General features: G+C 49.6%; 1 protein-coding gene across 1 annotated transcript in view; it reads right to left on the bottom strand.

The window, feature by feature from the left end:
- AGPAT4 (1-acylglycerol-3-phosphate O-acyltransferase 4) overlaps positions 1-18,478 on the bottom strand; it is a 40,371-nt gene that overhangs the window by 5,536 nt on the left and 16,357 nt on the right. Inside the window, exons 2-5 of the mRNA XM_049765515.1 lie at positions 13,608-13,823; positions 1,586-1,755; positions 842-1,003; positions 441-594 (exon numbers count right to left, since the gene is read on the bottom strand). Coding sequence (XP_049621472.1) covers positions 441-594; positions 842-1,003; positions 1,586-1,755; positions 13,608-13,794 — 673 coding nt within the window. The 5' untranslated portion in view covers positions 13,795-13,823. The remainder of the gene's footprint in view (positions 1-440; positions 595-841; positions 1,004-1,585; positions 1,756-13,607; positions 13,824-18,478) is intronic.

An 18,478-nucleotide genomic window follows, 5' to 3' on the forward strand; every position in this document is an offset into this window, starting at 1 on the left:
TTGACTGTGTGAGAAATGTGCCTTAATGTCTGCAGTGTAACAGAGAGCATGTGTGTACATTAGGGCACATGTAGGAGGTACTGTGTATGCCTGGTCCTAAGTTCTGCACATGTCCCCAGTTCCCCAGGTGGTTGGACCAGGTTCTGGGGTGGGGTCAGGGGTCTAGAGGCAGACGTGATAGCACAGCAGATAGTGTTTGCCTCGCACATGGCCAACCCATGTTCAATCCCCGACATCCCAAAGGATCCCCAGAGCACGCCAGGAATAACTCCTGAGCACAGAGCCCGGAGTCACAACCTGAACATTAACAGTTGTGACCCCCAAACCAAACCAAACCAAATCAAAAAGAAGCATTGGGGCCCGGGGTCTAATGGGATGGGATCATGTTGGAACAGGGTTAGGGAGCCCCACCCCGCTTGTGCCAACCCCTTGCTCCTCACCAACGTTCCTCAGGCTCTTCACAGTCACAGCAAAGCCCTTAGTGCGGGGCAGCAGGTGATGCTTGAGGCTGGGCAGCCCCTTGGCGCGGGCCACCTGCATGCTAGCCTGGTGCTTCCGCTCCGTGAAGCGCGTCCCCTCGCAGTGGATCAGGAACTGGGGACAGGACAGGCCCGGGCTCAGGCGGGGGACCTACAGACCCCCACCCTATGGGGCAGAGCCAGCTCTTAATACCACCCCAAGGCCTTCTGTCCTGCTTCAGGACATGGGACCAGGCCAGATGGTTCACTTGGGGGCTTGGCTGATACAGGCAAGGGATCCTGCTTATGTGTAAGGTCCCAGGGGAGCAGGGGTCCTGGGAAAGGGTCCCTGTGGGGGTGGGGAGGTCCCAGTGGCTACTTACAAAGAAAGTCTCAGGGTAGTCACGCAGGCGCAGCAGACTGTTCGTGACAGCACTACGGTCCTGATCCCACTTCCGAGTGCAGAAAACCATCTCGGTGAAGTGCCACATCCAGCCGATGATGGGCACATAGGCCAGCTCCTTCTTGGCCATGACTTTGGCAGTCTGAAACAGGGTGGTGTGACATGGTTGGGCCCACTGACTGCAGACCCCACTGGGCCAGAGCCAAAGCATGGCAGGGAGGGCATTGCCTTGCAGATGGCCATCCAGGGTTCTATCCCAGCCCCTTGGTTACCCTGTCTGAAGCATATGGCCTACTAGCTCAGTCCCACTCCCAGCACATGTGTGATGCAGAGTAGCTGCTCTCTAAGGCTCACTGAGGGGCATCTGAGCACAGACTAGGCACAATATTTTTGTTGAAGCCCAGCCCAATGGCTGGGGGACCCCTGGAGTTCTCTGTTACAGTCCCCCATGTTAGCAATGGCAAACATCAGCCAAGGCAACAGGTGGGCTGCATATTCCTGAATGCCACATACTAGCATAGCCTTCTGAACCCCCCAAACCCACACCTCCAAGTGATAGCAGAACTACAAATGTCAACAGGCCTGATTCCAGTCTATAGGCAGATGGGGGGAGGCACTGTTTCTGCACGTATGTGTGCATATGTGTGTGTGTGTGTGTGAAGGGCATGTCCTTGCAAGTATGTGGGGGGGGGTGGGGAAATCACACCCCCTGCACCCAACTCACCCCCAGCATCCCAAAGCGGTCGGCCAGAGCCCAGCTGCACAGAAAGTCGATCTCGTACTTGTGGTTGAGCACCACGATGACATTCTCCTTGCCAAAGAGGGAGGAGTCCTGGGGGTCCGCGTGGAGAACACACTCGGTGCCTGACCACCACTCTAGCAGCATCACCAGCTCTGTGGAGGTATTAGGGGCTGCTCACTCACTGCCCAGGCAGGTGGGCCACTTCTTCCCCTGCCACGCCCCATTGGGGGTCCACCCTGATGTTTTCTTTCTTGCTGCCATCTTGAGAGGAGAGCGAGGACCAAACCCTAGCCCTGTTGAAACCACGCCTGGTGCACCCATCCCACATAGTCACCTCTTTGCTTGTGGCACTGCCTCATCACCCCTCTACAATTCCCTTCAGGGATATCATCTGACCAAAATTAGGTCAACTGGTATTTGGGCTTTTGGGCACTCTCAAAAGTGTGGGCAGCCTCCCTCTTCCAGGAAGGTAGTTCCTCTTCCAGGAAGCCTGGCAGTCAAGAACACGCCCCATAAAAGCTGCAGTACCAGTAATAGTGCTTTGAATTCCTGGACAACTTTATTTGTTTGATACTGCCATTCCTATAGGAACACCCCAATTTAACAGAATGGACAGCTACTAGCAGCAAGAGCTTACTTAATCTTCTGCTACTGTGTTCATGACCTCATTGGAGATCAAATAATCTTCACAAGGGGCCGGGCGGTGGCGCTAGAGGTAAGGTGCCTGCCTTGCCTGCGCTAGCCTTAGATGGACCGCGGTTCGATCCCCGGCGTCCCATATGGTCCCCCAAGCCAGGAGCAACTTCTGAGCGCATAGCCAGGAGTGACCCCTGAGCATTACCGGGTGTGGCCCAAAAACCAAAAAAAAAAAAAAAAAAAAAAAAAAAAAAAATAATCTTCACAAATTTGCTTGCCACTGTACTTTTCATTTTCCTTTCCTTTTTAAAATTTTCATTCTTCTCTACCTTTTAAATTTTTTTCTTTTTATTCTTTTAATAACTTGGCTTTCACTTTTCTAGAAACAAGTGTATTATGGTCAACTGGTCAACTATGTGACGCTTTTCTTTTAAATGAAGTTTTAAAAAGAAAAAGAAAAAGAAATCCTTTGTGAGAGGCCTGGGGATAGAGAGAGGTTCCAGTGGGGGGATTGGGGGAAATGTTGAGAGGAAGATTTCAGATGGGAAAGTGTTGTGTATGTAAATATTTTGGGGGATTACTATGTTACCCTAAACTGATTGGTGATTGTGCCCTACCCTAGGGTGTGACCTGGCATTCTGCCCCCATCGTAGGGTAGGACCTGATTCTGCTTTCACCATTGGTTGGTATCTGATCCCACCATTAGGTGGGACCTGACTCTGGAGTATAAGAGCAAGGGTCTGTGGAAGGCGGGGGCTTTTGGCTGGCTGGAACTGAATCTGAGTCTTTGGACTTCAGTTTTGTCCATCCGAATAAAGCAAATATTTCCACGAGCCTGATATTTCCACCTCAGAACCGGGGGCTAGACAGGGTGGCAGAAGCGTGCTCCGAGCTGGAAGAAAAGGGCCTCATTCTCCATCCCACCATCAGTCAACCTCTTCAGGGGCTCTCCTGCTACAGGAAAGTTCTGGTAGAGGGAAGGAAAGAATTTAAGCCCTTGAGGATGAGAGAAGCAGAGGCTAGAAAGATAGCACAGCGACAGTGGTTTGAATCCCAGCATCCTAAATGGTCCCCAGTGCCTGCTAGGAGCAATTTCTGTGCACAGAGTCAAGAGTAATCCCTGAGAGTCACTGGGTGTGACCCAAAAACCAAAAAAAAGAGGGGAGTTGACTGAAGTAAATTTGGAGCTTCAACTAAATCCCTGCTCTGAACAACACACACACACCCCACTTCCCAATCATCACACTATAATTTAGGGGAATCCTGAGAAATAGAACAAGGATAACAAGACTCTTAATTTGATCCCAACACCACATATGGCCCCCCAATACCACTTGGTCACTCTAAAGCACAGAAATAACCCAAGAATAGGGTGTGGGTCTACCCCCCACACATACCCCCAAACTGAAGAGCTCAGTGGGCAGTGAGTCCACCTTGCACACGGTTGACCCTGGGCTCAATGCCCATCCCACCAGGAGTGATCCTTGAACACAGAGCCAAGAGTGAGCCCTGAGCACAGCAGGGCTTGTGCCTCCAATATCTATACCTATGTACTACGTTGACTCTCTTAGTCTATAGACATGATTTCATCATTCAAATTCACTCCTCACCGACTGTTACAGAGACTCTAATTTGGAAAAGACTTGAAGAAACAAAAACAAAGCAAGGAGCAGCCAAAATCCAGACTATTTTCAGGGCTACCGAATTGGGAAGGAGAAAGTCTCCTGGAACATTCTAATTTTGTTGTTTCTGGGCCACCCCTGACAGACAAAGCGAGGCCAGCCAGGTCCAAGGCAACTGCTGCCCCACTGACCCATGGCTCAGCCACTCCTAGACTATTTTTACCAACTTTCCGACCAGGACAGCAGCAAATCCGCCTGTCCTTATCCCCCTTCCTCTCAGGCAAAGGGAGAGTCAATTATTGAGGAGACGAGCTGTTTTTTCTTCCCAGACATCAACAATGAGGTCAGCAAATCCAAATCTGAGTGACAGATGCCTCCATTGACAGCCCACGAGTGTCCCCATGAGGTCCTGTCCCATCTCCTTCACGGCCAGAGCACAAACAGCTACAAATGTTTTTGTGGCAGCCGGAAGCACAGGGCACCTTGGTGCACCCTACTAGACTGAGGCAGACTGAGGCCTTCCAGTGCTTTAGGCAACCTGTAATGTGCCTCTGCAATGCCATGTCCCATCTGGCAAACATGCCCAGAACCCATGCACCAGGCAATGGTTATCGAGGGCAAGGCCCAAGGTAGCACCCCGCATGTTGGAGATAATATGGGGAAGCAACTTCCCACAGCTCCTTCCATGCCTCACCAACCCTGCCATTAAGGGGAGACGAACAGAGCCCCACCCTAACAACTGACAGAGGACAAAAAGGGGCTTCACAGAGGCACAGATTTGGGGAGCAGGACTGAGGCTGTGGCCCCTACTGGCTTCAGGACAAACATAGCAGGTGCCTCTTGGAACCGCTATGTGACTCACCTCACACATCTGGGTTCTGCAGCTGCCAACCAACTGGGGTCCCTTAGGAAATCTCTGGCTGAGCTTTGGCTATTCTGGCAATATTGGGGATGGGGTGCAAGGATGGGTTACTAAAGCCCTGGGATCAGTAGTCCCAGCTAAGAGATTTGGAGCCCCCTGATGTAGATTTCACCCATCCAGGATATGGTGCACAGGCTGAAATACTGCTCCTGGGAATATATACAAGGGTCCAAAAGCACAAGGCAGAAAAGCCCTCTGCACTCCTCTGCCTGTCACAGCTCTATTTACAAGAATCTGGAAACAACCAAGTACCCAAGAATAGATGAGTAGCTAAAGAAACTGTGGTGCATCTACACAATGGAATACTAAGCAGCTGTTAGGAAAAAATGAAGTTAGAAATTCCCTTATACATGGATGAATATGGAGCATATTATATTGAGTGAAATGACTCAGAGGAAGAGAGATCATCTCACCCATTTGTGGGATATAAGGAAAATAAAAGATAGTATGGTGATAATATTCAGAGACAATAGAGATGAGGGCCAGGAGGACCAGTCTACAGTAGGAAGTTGTTACAAAGAGCAGGGAAGTACAGTTAGGCTAGAGAAGGGACCACCATGGAAATAATCACTCCGGGCAAGAACTGGGTGCTGAAAAGAGGAAAAGTGATAGGCATGATAACCCTTCAGTAACAGTATCGCAAACCAGTGTTTAGAGGGGGAGAATAAAAAGAAAATGTCTGTCTGGCAGGCAGCAGGCTGGGTGGGAGGAAACTGGGGACACATGGGGGGAAATGTGCTCTGGTGTTGCTATTGCATGAGTGAAACAGCTGAGCATTTTCATACTATAGATGTGAAGAAAATCTATCAATTCTCCTTCTAATTGACTAGAAACATAGCTGTCCTACAGCTGTCATCTGTGGAGGGCCGCTAAGTTTGGAGGGAGGGTCTGACCCTTTCCTGTGCCATATGCCCTATAACTTGCTGTGTCTCAATTGTCTTCACCCAGGCCCCTTCTGTGGAGCCCCACCCCAACGCCCCCATCCTCAGATGGATCTTCATTTCATACCATGGATCCCTTTTATACAATTTTATTTTTTTTGTGTGTGTCGGTCTTTTCTTTTTTTTATTTTTATTGTGATCAAAGTGCATTACAGATCTTTCACTGCATCATTTATGGTACATATTGACAATGAATGAGGGGCATTCCCACCACCAGTGCTGCCCTCCTCCGCCCCTGTTCCCAATATGCATATGCATCCCATATCTCCCTCCTTTACCCTTTTTTTTTTTTTTTTTTTTTTTTTTGGTTTTTGGGCCACACCCAGAAGCACTCAGGCAGCCCTCAGCCGTTATTCCTGGCTCTGCACTCAGAAGTTGCTCCTGGCAGGCTCAGGACCTATGGCAGGACCATATGGGATGCCAGAGATCAAACCCAGGTCGGTTCCAGGTTGTCTGCATGCAAGGCAAATGTCCTACCACTGTGTTATCACTCTGGCTCTCTTTTATACAATTTCACCTACAGTCCCCCTCTTTTATTTTTGCAGTGCTCGGGGGCTACTCCTGGCTCTATGCTCAGAAATTGCTCCTGGCAGGCTTGGGGGACCATATGGGATGCCGGGATTCGAACCACCATCCTTCTGCATGCAAGGCGAACGCCTGACCTCTATGCCATCTCTCTGAGCCCTACAGAGCCATAGAGCCCTATGGCTCTGGGTTAGAGAAACGCTGCTGATTGGTCCCATGTGTTTATAATTCTACTGTGTCTCTGAGCACAGAAAAAAAATCTCAGTTGTCACATGCTCACAAGCAATTTTATAGTCACTGGAAGGTGACTCCTTCCTGCTGAGCCACCTCCCCAGCCCCCCTTTTCCTTCTCTGTTCACCCCACAATCAGAGCCAATTAGCACCATAGGCACCAAGCCTTTTATCATTAGATCTTGATTAAGAGCAACTCTCCTCAGTTTTACAAAAACTAATTATAACTGCTAAAGCCAATGGACCTGTCACTCAGCAAGTCTGCCTCCCCTTTTAGCAGCTGCGGCTGTAAAAAGAAGTTTCTCACAAAATCAGAGGCGATGGGCAGGCTTCACACACCACCCAGTTTGGGATCTGACAGCAAAAGAGCCAGCGGCTAGTTCCCCAAAATGACAACCTTGCTGTGAAGAGAAGCTCTCGCTGAATTTTTCATTTCTCCCAGACTTCCTTGCCCCACTGTGTACTAGTGTACTACCACCAGCTTGGACAACAATTCCAGTCCTCATGGGTCGGAGCCATAGAACTGTGGAAGAGGGTATTTGTCTTGGATGTGGCTGACCCAGGTTCGATCCCAGAATACCATATGGTTCCCCAAGCCTGCCAGCAATGATTTCTGAGCATAGAGCCAGGAATAATCCCTAAGCACAACCACATGTTACCCAAAACCCAATAATAATAATAATAACAACAACAACAACAACAACAATAATTCCAGTCCTCAATTTCCAAAAGGAAATGTTTTCCCTTAAACATGCGTCTCACTTGCTGGTCTGGTCTGGATTCTCATTCTCATTCCTTCCTCTCCCCTCCCCCCCTCCCTTCTTTCCCTCCCGCCCCCTCCCTCCTTCTCTCCCCCTCTTTCTCTCCCGTTGCTGAACACTATTCCTTTCTTCTCCCTGCCCCCCGGCATCCTTCTCAGCAAGTTTTACTTAATGGAAATGCTCCATAAAGGAGAGAAGGAGAAGCGAGTCTGCCTACTTCGAATGGTCCTGAGGTGTAAAACACAGAAACAGGACACCTACGCTGTGCTAATGATGCCAAAGTGCGGGGAGGGCAGCCAGAGTGATGTGGGGAACTCAAGTCGTAGGCAGCAGGTTGTAGGGAAAACAAAGCAAGTGCCGTCTGCCAACCCATGCAAGCAGATTCAGAAGCATGACCCAACCTGCCACCATCCCTCTGCAGGCTGACCTGCCACTACCTGGGGCCAGGAGGCCAGAGACGTAGATGCCCAAACTCTGATTCAGTTCAGTATTCTATATCCTGACTTCCAAATATCATCTTCTCTTTTGCTTTATCATATTTTTGGTTTTTGGGCCATACCCAATGGCTCTCAGGAATCAGTCACTCCTGGCTCTACCCTCAGATCACTCCTGGCAGGTTTGGGGGACCCTATGAGATGCTGGGATCCAACCCCAGTCGGCCACATGCAAGGCAAAGTCCCTCCCTGTTATGCTATTACTCTGGCCCCTCTTTTCTACCCTACTTGGGTTAGGTCTGGGAATACTAGAATACTAGAATGATGACCCAGGGGAGGACACAGGAGTGCTCCCAGCAGGCAGAGTGAGAGCCTTGTCTCTGCAGTAAAAGGACCAGAAGCCCTAACTGTTAGAAAGATAGTGAGTCTAAGACTCTGGGAGGTTGAGCAAAAACAAGAATCAGGGACCAAAGCGATAGCACAGTGGGGAAGATGCCTGCCTTGCACACAGCTAACCTGGGTTTAATCTCCAGCATCCTATATATTTCCCTGACTACCACCAGAGTGATTCCTGAGCACAGCAGGGTGTGGCCCCAACCCAAAACATAAATAGGAATGAGACCACATGTATTGGAGTAAAAAGCTTCGCAGGAGTGGAAGAGGCCAAGAAGGACCAAGCTAAGATCCGGGGCAGCAAGCAACACAAGCAACGTGGAAGTTAAGGGCAGGATGAAGAAAAAACAAAGAATGAGAGTACTCGGGACAGGGACAGGAAGAGGAAGCCCAAGGGAGACCATGTGGGCTGAGAGAGTCCCAGCAGAATTGACTCTATGGAAACAAGATTCTTGGAGAGTCCTAGATCCTAGAAGGTCCTAGAAAGTCAGTCGCGACTCTACTCAGCAGTAGCTCTGGTTGATTCGGATCAACCAGAAAATATGTCTTGGAAAGTGTCTGTGCTACATCTTTGCAGGTAGAGCTGCTCTCCTATAAAGAGAAGCGAATGGCGACAACCCTACCCCCCAAGGGTAATGTATTTTCATAGAAACCATGGACTCAGCGCTGCTGAAACCCCCCCCCTTTTTTGGTACTGATTGTGTGCCAAGCGCCTGGTCTGTTAAGTGCCATAGCTGGGTCAACACAGCCAGGAACATTAAACCAGGACCAGGAGGCGCAGATATTTGCAGGCACAAAGGTCAGATGTAGAAGAAGATGGGACCCTAGAGATCCAGCTCAAGAAGTGGGGGGTGGGGGGGGGCAGATAGGATGGCAGCTGAAAGCATACGCCATCAATATAATAAACATAGCAACTAGCCTATTATGAGTAGAGTCCCCTGGGAGAAAAACAGGATGGCACAGAGCAGAGACAGCACAAGGATAAGGCCCTGCACAAAATTCACCCAGATCAATAGTGCCACAGATGGTTCCTGCCACAAGGAAGAATGGAGCACAGCACAGAGAATAGGAAGTGAGGGGGGGAGGGAGGGAGGGAGGGAGGGAGGGAGGGAGGGAGGGAAGGAAGGAAGGAAGGAAGGAAGGAAGGAAGGAAGGAAGGAAGGAAGGAAGGAAGGAAGGAAGGAAGGAAGGAAGGAAGGAAGGAAGGAAGGGAAGGAGGGAGGGAGGGAGGGAGGAAGGAAAGAAGGGAGGAAAGAAGGGAGGGAGAGAGGGAGGAAGGAAGGTGATAAGGAGGGAGAGAGGAAGAGAGGGAGGGAAGGAGGAAAGAAAGGTGTAGTCTAAGAGCTAGAGTCCATATGTCCATGTGTCCATGTGTTCCAAACTGAAACTAGGAGGGAGCAAAGTAGGGGAGCAGACAGAAGGTGGCAGGAAGAGAAAGGGCTCAAATGTGAGGTAAAAGCTCGGGGGTCCTTTCTTTCAACAATGCAGTGAGTTTACCTCCTGGGGAAGGAAGGCAGGCAGGCAGGCCTCCCCAGCAGAAGTCACAAGACACCTACGTCAAACTCAGTCTTGTAACTTAAGCCCTAAGTGAAAGACGATGCTAGCAAAGCAAATGGGCGTCCAAACTGGGCGTCATTTATTCATGAATCCTGCCGTCACTGACTCGGGAAAGTAGAAGTGTCCGATTCACTGGCCTGCCCACTGGTCCATCTGTACCCCAAAATGCCACGCAAGTCAGGGGAACACCTTCCAATTTCAATGCACTAAACTCAAAGGATTCAAGATCCTGGTCTCAGAGGCAAAACCAGGTCATGCTTAGATGCAATAGTTTATGACACAGTGGACACTTCAGTGTTCAGAATCTACCAGGATGCCCATGAGCAAGAGAAGGAAAAGCAAGAAGGAGTCAGAGACCCCCTTGAAACTGAGAAAGAGAATACTCTTCATGGGCAGGAGAAATTCCTGCAAGATCAAAACTCCCCACCTTGCAACTGGGAGAAGAGAATCGGACATTACAGTGGACAAGGAGTTAGCATCCAAAGCAATGACACAGAGAGTACAGCAGTATGGTCGGTGTTGGCCTTGCACATGGCTGATCTCTGATCTCTGGCCTTTCATATGGTCCTCTGAGCTGTGCCAGGAGTGATACCTGAGTGCAGTCAGAAACTAGCCCTGAGCACCACCAAATAAAGAAAAAGAAAAAAGAAACAAAACAAGCAACTTGATCAGAAAATGAGCAAGAGGGCCCGGAGAGATAGCACAGCGGCTTTTGCCTTGCAAGCAGCCGATCCAGGACCAAAGGTGGTTGGTTCAAATCCCGGTGTCCCATACGGTCCCCCGTGCCTAACAGGAGCTATTTCTGAGCAGACAGCCAGGAGTAACCCCTGAGCACTGCCGGGTGTGGCCCAAAAACCAAAAAAAAAAGAAAAGAAAATGAGCAAGACAGCTCAGACACATGAAAAAAAATATAGATAGCTGGCATCACTTACTATAGGGAAATACAAATCAAAATCACAATAAGAACCCCTGCCTCAGCCCCCAGCACACAGTATGGTGTGTATGAGAGATGAGGATGAGGAAGAGGAGCTCAGGGCCTGTGGGCCCAGTGTGAAGTGTGCGATGGAAAATAGCAGGTAGACACGAGCCTACTCAGGTATGCAGACCCAACTAGATTTCCTGCAGCCGCCAAGCGTGGCTTCGATTTCTTTTTCTTAGACAGCTCTGGCGGGCGGCCAGAGCGGTTTGGAAGAGTAAAAGGTAAAAATAAAAATAAAGGCCAGTTGAAACACAGGACCGGGATGCGCCACTCTTCACTCACTCGCTGCCAATCGCCAACCTAAAGGCATTTCCACACACCCCTAAGCTTCCCAGTATCTGCTCAGTATCTCTGAGAGAGAAATAGCAGCAATGGAGCCTGGACCCTCAGACACAAGCCACATGCTCGATCAGTCAAATCTTCCTCTCATTTCCTGCAAGAGCCAAACAAACAGAGGCAGGAGCACAGAGGGCCAGGACAAGGAGAGCAGAGAGAAATGGGCTGGCACGCAGGATTTACACACCATGGACATGTGTCTTCATGAACCGGATTGAGGGCATGATGGTGAGTCCCCAGAGAGGAAGGTTTACATGTTATCATGGAGAGACTCTTCATCACAGGGTCTCTGAGTGGACTTACATGCTGTGAATGGGAAATATGGGAAGGAAGGTTGCTGAGGCAGCCTCTGGAAAGGAACTTTGGGGAACCCTATCTGGCTTCATCTCTCCCCCAGGAATTCTCCCCAGCTTCTTTCCCACTGGAATTTGGATGAGGTCAGGATGGGGTGAACATTCATGATTTACAAACTGGCAGAGTCGGGGTCCTCTCACCCCCAGGTGCAAGCCACCCAGATGAAAAGGCATCCCAGGAGTATTAACTAATCACATTTCAGTCCATTCTCATCACACACCTGTTTGCAAGCATGGACAAAGACACTAAAGTTTCTAACAAAAAGCTCCAGCAACTAGGTGTCTCCAAACTCTTCTCTGAGCTACTCTGGGTCTGGGGTTTAAGATCAGACCCTCCTGCCTCTTCCCCCACCCCACTCTGAAGCTATTTTCTGTGATAAAACTAAAAGCCAAGGCTGAAGGGATAGCACAGTGGGGAAGGAGCTTGCCTTGCACGCTTGCCTTGCCCAGCATCCCACAGATCCCTCGAGCCTGCCAGGAATCATTCAATGATACCTAGGCACAGAGTAAGCCCTGAGCACTGCCAGGTGTAGCCGCAAAATAAAAACAAATTAAAAAAGAAAAACTAGGGGCTGGAGAGATAGCATGGAGGTAGGGCGTTTGCAGAGGGTTGGTGGTTCGAATCCCAGCATCCCATATGGTCCCCTGAGCCTGCCAGGACCGATTTCTGAGTGTGGAGCCAGGAGTAATGCCTGAGTGCTGCTGGTGTGACCCAAAAACCAAAACAGAAAAAAAAAGAAAAGAGAAACTAGGAGCTGGAGTGGTGGCACAAGTGGTAGGGCATTTGCCCTGCATGGGGTGACTGAGAATGGACCTCAGTTCGATTCCCCAGTGTCCCATATGGTCCCCCAAGCCAGGAGCAATTTCTGAGCCCATAACTAGAAATAACCCCTGAGCATCACCAGTGTGGCCCAAAAAACAAAACAAAAACAAAAAAAGAGGAAAACTAGAAAACTAGTACATAACATCCATTGTAAGGTACTCCTTCGCCCAAGCCCAAAGCCCTAAACTTTCTATTGAAATGTTAATCTCACTTGCAAGGTCAGAACCACTCACACCTGGGAGGGGTCTGCAGTTTGGAATAAAGAATATAAAGCACTGCCCAAAGGGAAGGGAGAGAGAAAAAGGAAGCAAGGAGATCAGAGAGAGAGATCAAGGAAGCATGGAGACAGAGAAACGGAGAGAGCTCCTGAGAGAAAGGAGATGAGCTAGGCAGACCTGGCACAAAGTCTGCACATGGCGGATAGGGCTTGGAATAAACCAAGCTAACTCCAATAAAATTTGGACTGCCTGTGATTATTTCTCTGCTGTTACCCAAACTCCAGACCCATCCACTAAAGGCACCATGCTGTGCCAAGGAAGGCCTCACCCCAACACTAGGACTTTATATTTTATATTAAAACAATAATCCATGATTGGCCCAGTTCACCATAAACATTCCTACAGAGACTGGAGGGATAGCACAGTAAGGAGGGTGTTGGCCTTGCATGTGGCCAAACCAGATTCAATCCTCGGAATCCCAAATGATTGATTCCCTGAGCCCAGCCAGGAGTAAACCCTGAGCACTGCCGGGTGTGATCCAAAAACCAAAGCTAAAAAAAGGTGACTATAGATTTTTCTCTGTAATCAGAAGGGCCTTCTGAGCTTATTTATAAGACATACTCATGTAAAACACTCCAGTGGTCCAAGATGTCTTTGGTCGGATGTCTTTACCAGTTCTGAGTTGATAGATCATGAGCAAGGATTTTCCTTTTATTTTTTTTCCTTATAAGTCTGAATTGTAAAACCTGATAGAAATAGTATTGATCCACTTGGAGAACTATATGTAGCTTGTCTTGTTTTGATACCAGTCCAAACCTGATAGCCCCTGAGCCTGCCAGGAGTGATTCCTGAGTGCAAGCTAGGAATAAACTCTGAGCACCACTGGATATGGCTCAAAGACAGAATGACACAAATGTGCTACTTCTTTTTTTTTTGTTTTGGTCACACTCGGCAGTGCTCAGGGGTTACTCCTGGCTCTACGCTCAGATATCACTCCTGCCAGGCTCGGGGGACCATATGGGATGCCGGGATTTGAATCACCGAACTTCTGCGTACAAGGCAAATGCCCTACCTCCATGCTCTCTCCCTGGCCCATACATGCTACTTCTAAGGGGGGACACGAGGCCCAGGGGTACTGAGGCACATTCATTGCCCAAAGGAAGCCTGTGTCGTCTAGGGGGCACATGTGCTGGGGGAGGACGTGTTTGGGGGGGACACGCATGTGCTGGGGAGATCTGCCGTGGAGGGGGTGTCGTGCTGGGGTTGCTCTTACGGCTGGAGACGCAGTAGGACAGGCGCGAGTTGATCCTACGGAACAGCTGCTTCTTCCAGGGCCAGAGCGGGAGCGTGAACAGCTGTAGCACGTTGACGATAAGCCCCGAAACGATGAAGACTGCGCAGATGTAGCAGAAGACAAGATGGCACAGGAACTGCGACCTGAGCAGCGCAGCGAGGCCCATGGCGGGGAGCAGGTGAACCGCAGGAGCGTCTGAAACACAGAGGCAGCCATGAGTGAACAACCATGATTGACTGGGGGGTTGGGGGGTGGGTTGGGGGTTGACTTGTGCTTGTGCCACACCAGCAATGCTCAGCAATGGCTCTGTGCTCAGCAATTCCTTCCCCCCAACCCCCATGATGCTCAGGACTTACACCTGGTTTTATGTTCAGGGATCAATCCTGGCAGAGTCCAGGGCAGGGATCCTCAAACTTTTAAACAGGGGCCCAGTTCACTGTCCCTCAGACCATTGGAGGGTCTGACTATAGTAAAAACAAAACTTCTGAACGAATTCTTATCAAACTGCATATCTTATTTTGCAATGAAGAAACAAAACAGATACAAATACAATATGTGGCCTGCGGGCCATAGTTTGAGGACCACTGGTCCAGGGCTTACTTGTGGATCTGTGCTGAGGAATTCCTAAGCACAAAACCCTGAGCACCTACAGGTGTGGCCAAAAAAGAAAAATTAAAAAACTTGGGGCCGGAGAGATAGATGGAAGTAAGGCATTGCCTTGCATGCAGAAGAACAGTGATTCAAATCCTGGCATTCCATGTGGTTCCCCCCCTCCCCCCCCCCCAGACTGTCAGGAGCAATTTCTGAGCGTAGAGCCAGGAATAACCCCTAGGTGCTGTTGGGTGTAACCCAAAAACAAAAAAAAATTAAAAAAACTAAAACAAAATGCATACACTGAAGTTGTGCATTGAACCCCTCCCCACTGCTTTGATTGAGGAAACATTTAAATAAGGCATCCTTCCCCGGAGAGAAAAATGCTCTCGCCCATAAAAACACCCTGACCTCACTCTCCTGTTGAAGGTGCTATGGCTGCAGACAGGAAAACTGAGGCCCAGAGGGTTTGGGTTTGGGTAGGGAGGCACTGAGCTGCCTGGCCCAGCCACTCCACTCCCCCAGCTCTCAGACTGCATGGTGCAAGGGTTCCGCATCCCATATTCCTCCTCCTCCCTGAACTCAAGCTGCCCAGAGCAGCTGTGGTGGGTGCCCCAGAGCTAACTGGTTACGCCTCTTCCCTAAGGAGCCTCACTTCTTCAGGGCGATGTCTGCCTGAGTCATTCGAGGGGTCACAAGAGGGACAGACACAGAAGGCAGGCTCGCTCTCGCTCTCTCTCTCTCTCACACACATACACATAAGAAAACAAAAACCACACAGAAGGCAGGCAGGCAGGCAGGCTCTCTCTCTCTCTCTCTCTCTCTCTCTCTCTCACACACACACACACACACACACACACACACACACACACACACACACACAAACCAAAGGCACCAACTGAGAATATCTTGAATGACATTCTTCCTTAGCAGAGGGGAGGGAAAGGGGACTCCAGGAACACTCAGACAATGGTGAAGGGAAGTGGTCAGTCTGGGGAAGGGTGTGGTGCGGGGGAGTGGGATGTGTCATGCATGAAACCCCATTATTAACGATCCTGTGAACCTCAGTGCCTCAAATTCAAATATAGATATTGGAGACTTTTGGGCCAGAGAGATGGCATGGAGGTAAGGCGTTTGCCTTTCATGCAGAAGGTCTTTGATTCGAATCCCGTCATCCCATATGGTCCCACGAGCCTGCCAGGAGGGATTTCTGAGTGTGGAGCCAGGAGTAACCCCTGAGCACTGCCCAAAAACCAAAAATAAAAAAAAGATGTTGAAGACTTTTAAAAATGCAGGAGGATCTAGGGAGGCTGAGGAGAGCTGAGACCAAGGCATAGAAAAAACAGCCAGGATGATGTGGAACTGTACCACACACACACCAACACCCCATGCACCTCAACTACACCCACATACACACCAGCACCTCCATGTACCCAACTGCACTCACATACACACAACATCCTTACATACCCTAAACACACCATAAAATCACCAAGTTATTCATGGTAGGGTTTCAGGCACACAATGTCTCCAAACCCATCCTGTCACCAATGCTCATCCTCCCATCCCTCCCCACCCCCCACACCCCATCTGCTTCTGTGAGATGGGTTTTTCTTTCTTAAAAATATTTTATTGAAACCATTGGTGCTAACCGCTTTCATACATGACACCTTACACCTTACACTGCCTCCTTCCCCAGGTGGATAATCGCTTTCCTCATCACAGACTTTGTCCCCTCCCTGCCCTACCTCCAGCCAATAATACTTGGGTATGTTTCCAGCACCATCCCAGAGCTGGCACAGATGCCAGCTCCTCAAGGGGGCTGAGCTTGGGGACACCTCCCAGGCCTCACCTCCAGAAGCCAGTCTGACGAAGGCAGACCCTGGGCCACTCCTTCCACTTGGCATGGAGACCCAGTGACCTCTAGGACTGAAAACTCTGTGCAGGGGGCAGGATGATAGCACAGCAGGTAGGATGTTTGCCTTGCAGCCTCTGACCTGGGTTCCATCCCTGGCATTCCATAGGGTCCCCTGATCACCACCAGGAGGACCTCCATGTATGATCCACTTTTCTCAAGAGAAAGAAAATTCTGTGCGTCCCAACATCCTCTGTGTATTCATCTTATGGGCAAGGGGAGTTTAGGCATCATCTGGCGATGCTCAGGGGTTACTCCTGACTCTACGCTCAGAAATCACTCCTGGCACCCTCGGGGACCATACGGGATGCCGGGATTCGAACCACTGGCCTTCTGCATGAAGGTCATGCTATCTCTCTGGCCCCTTTTGAGAATTCTTGACCCCATGGGAAAGTGGCCTCATTTCTGACAGGAAGGAAAAGTCCAGAGGACCATAAAACACCAGGGAAGGACTGAGTCCTCACTGTACTAGCCACAGTCATGTGGGTCTGTTTCCTTCTAACATTGAATAAACAACATGTATACAACGGGTAAATACATACACAGAAACCCAAACTCTACGACATAGAGAAATGCTGGCAGCATCTTACTGACAGGGTTCTCTTTCAAACATACACATATGAAGGTGTATACACACACACACACACACACACACACACACACATACACACGCTGTGCATGTACACATAAGCACATGCTTCTGCCTACAAGCTTTGTATATTCTCTCTCTCCTCTCCCCTCTCCTCTTCTTTCACACTCAGCCCGATCAGGATCTTCGTGCTTGAGATTAGAAACAGGTCCACGCATTACACAAACAAAACGAGCTTCAAACACAGAAGACGTGCCACCATTTCCTGTGGTGCTTCCTCTCTGGAGATTCCCAGGCCCCTCATTTTCCTTCACTCCAACCCAGGAGGCCCCTCCTGTGGGAGAGAAGAAGCAGAGCACAAGTCTAGGAGCCCTGCCAGGGATCTGAGAGCACTGTGTTTGTTCCAGTTGGGAGAGCAGGGGTGTTGGACTCTGAGGGATCAGAGCTTTCATTCTGGGGGCCTGACAACACTTGCACAAGAAAAAGTTCCCAAAGCCAACTCAAGAAGGATTCTACTGGGGTCACAGTCACATCTGGAGGCCTATGCCAGGTGTCAAGAATCCAGTTAAGTTCTCCAAGAAGGAGACAGGAGAAAGAGGGAATGACCCCTGAGCACAGAGCCAGGAGTAACCCCTGAGCACTGTCAGATGTAGCCCCAAAACAAAAACAAACAAACAAACAAAATTATCCTTGGTTAATGGTTCGGTAGCCACCTCTCTAAAATTTGCCTGCTTTGAAATTTTATGAAACTGCCTGTCCTCGGTCCAAGTTCCCTGTGCAGGACCCAGTATCCATGAAGACAATCCAAATCTTCCCCAAATCCATCCCTCAACTTTTCAGTAGCATCTCTCCATCTCACCCCAAGCCTTTCTGAAAAGCTAAGTGTGTGAGGAGTGAAATCTCTTTGGGAGGAAATTCTAGGGAGCCTAGAGAGGAAAAACCAAGGGAAGATTTTCCTTGCCATCCCTGGGACAGAGATGGGCCAGATGAAAGTGGTGTGCCTGGAAGGTCCTTCTGTCTAGCGCTGCCTTTAGGCTCCTGAGCAAAACCCAGAGGGGGCAAGAGCGTATAGGAAGGTGAAGCCACATCAGCTCCTGACCCACCACAAAAGCACTCTGCAGAAGAGACTATCGGCCCCATTTTCTAGACTAGGAAGATGAAGCTTGGAGAGGCAGGTAATTGCCAGGCCAAACAGCCAGGCCATGCTGACTCTGGAAATCGGGCCTGGAGCAATAGTACAGTGGGGAGGACATTTGACTTATACATGACTGGCATGGGTTCTATCCCTGACATCTCATAGGGTCCCCAGAGAATTGCCAGGAGTGATTACTTGAGTGCAGAGCCAGGAGTAACCCCTGAGTATTGCTGCGAGTGGCCCAAAAAAGAAACAAAAAATAATTTTAAAAAAGACCAAAAAAAATGTCCAACCTAGACAGAGGATCTCCCACATAGGACCCCCTTCCAGGATCTACCCCCCCCAAACCCCAATGCATCTGCCCTCCACAGTTGTGGGGATGGTGCTCTGGGCTCAGGGCTCCTGTCCTGCAGTAAGACACTACTGGCCACTGCAGGAGAAGCAGATCTGGAAACACTGTACAGGATCTAGAAGCTTCTAAAACCAAGAAGCCAGGTCCCGAGAACAAGTAGGCTCAGGAGTCAGCCCAAAACCCAAACAAAAGAACAAGGAAAATCTGCTCAGTTCCCTGAGAGTGAAACAAAAGGTGGTTAAGGGAGTTAGTCCAGCAAATTTGGGGG

The sequence above is a fragment of the Suncus etruscus genome, chromosome 18 (assembly GCF_024139225.1).
Source record: "Suncus etruscus isolate mSunEtr1 chromosome 18, mSunEtr1.pri.cur, whole genome shotgun sequence".
Taxonomy (NCBI): Eukaryota; Metazoa; Chordata; class Mammalia; order Eulipotyphla; family Soricidae; genus Suncus; species Suncus etruscus.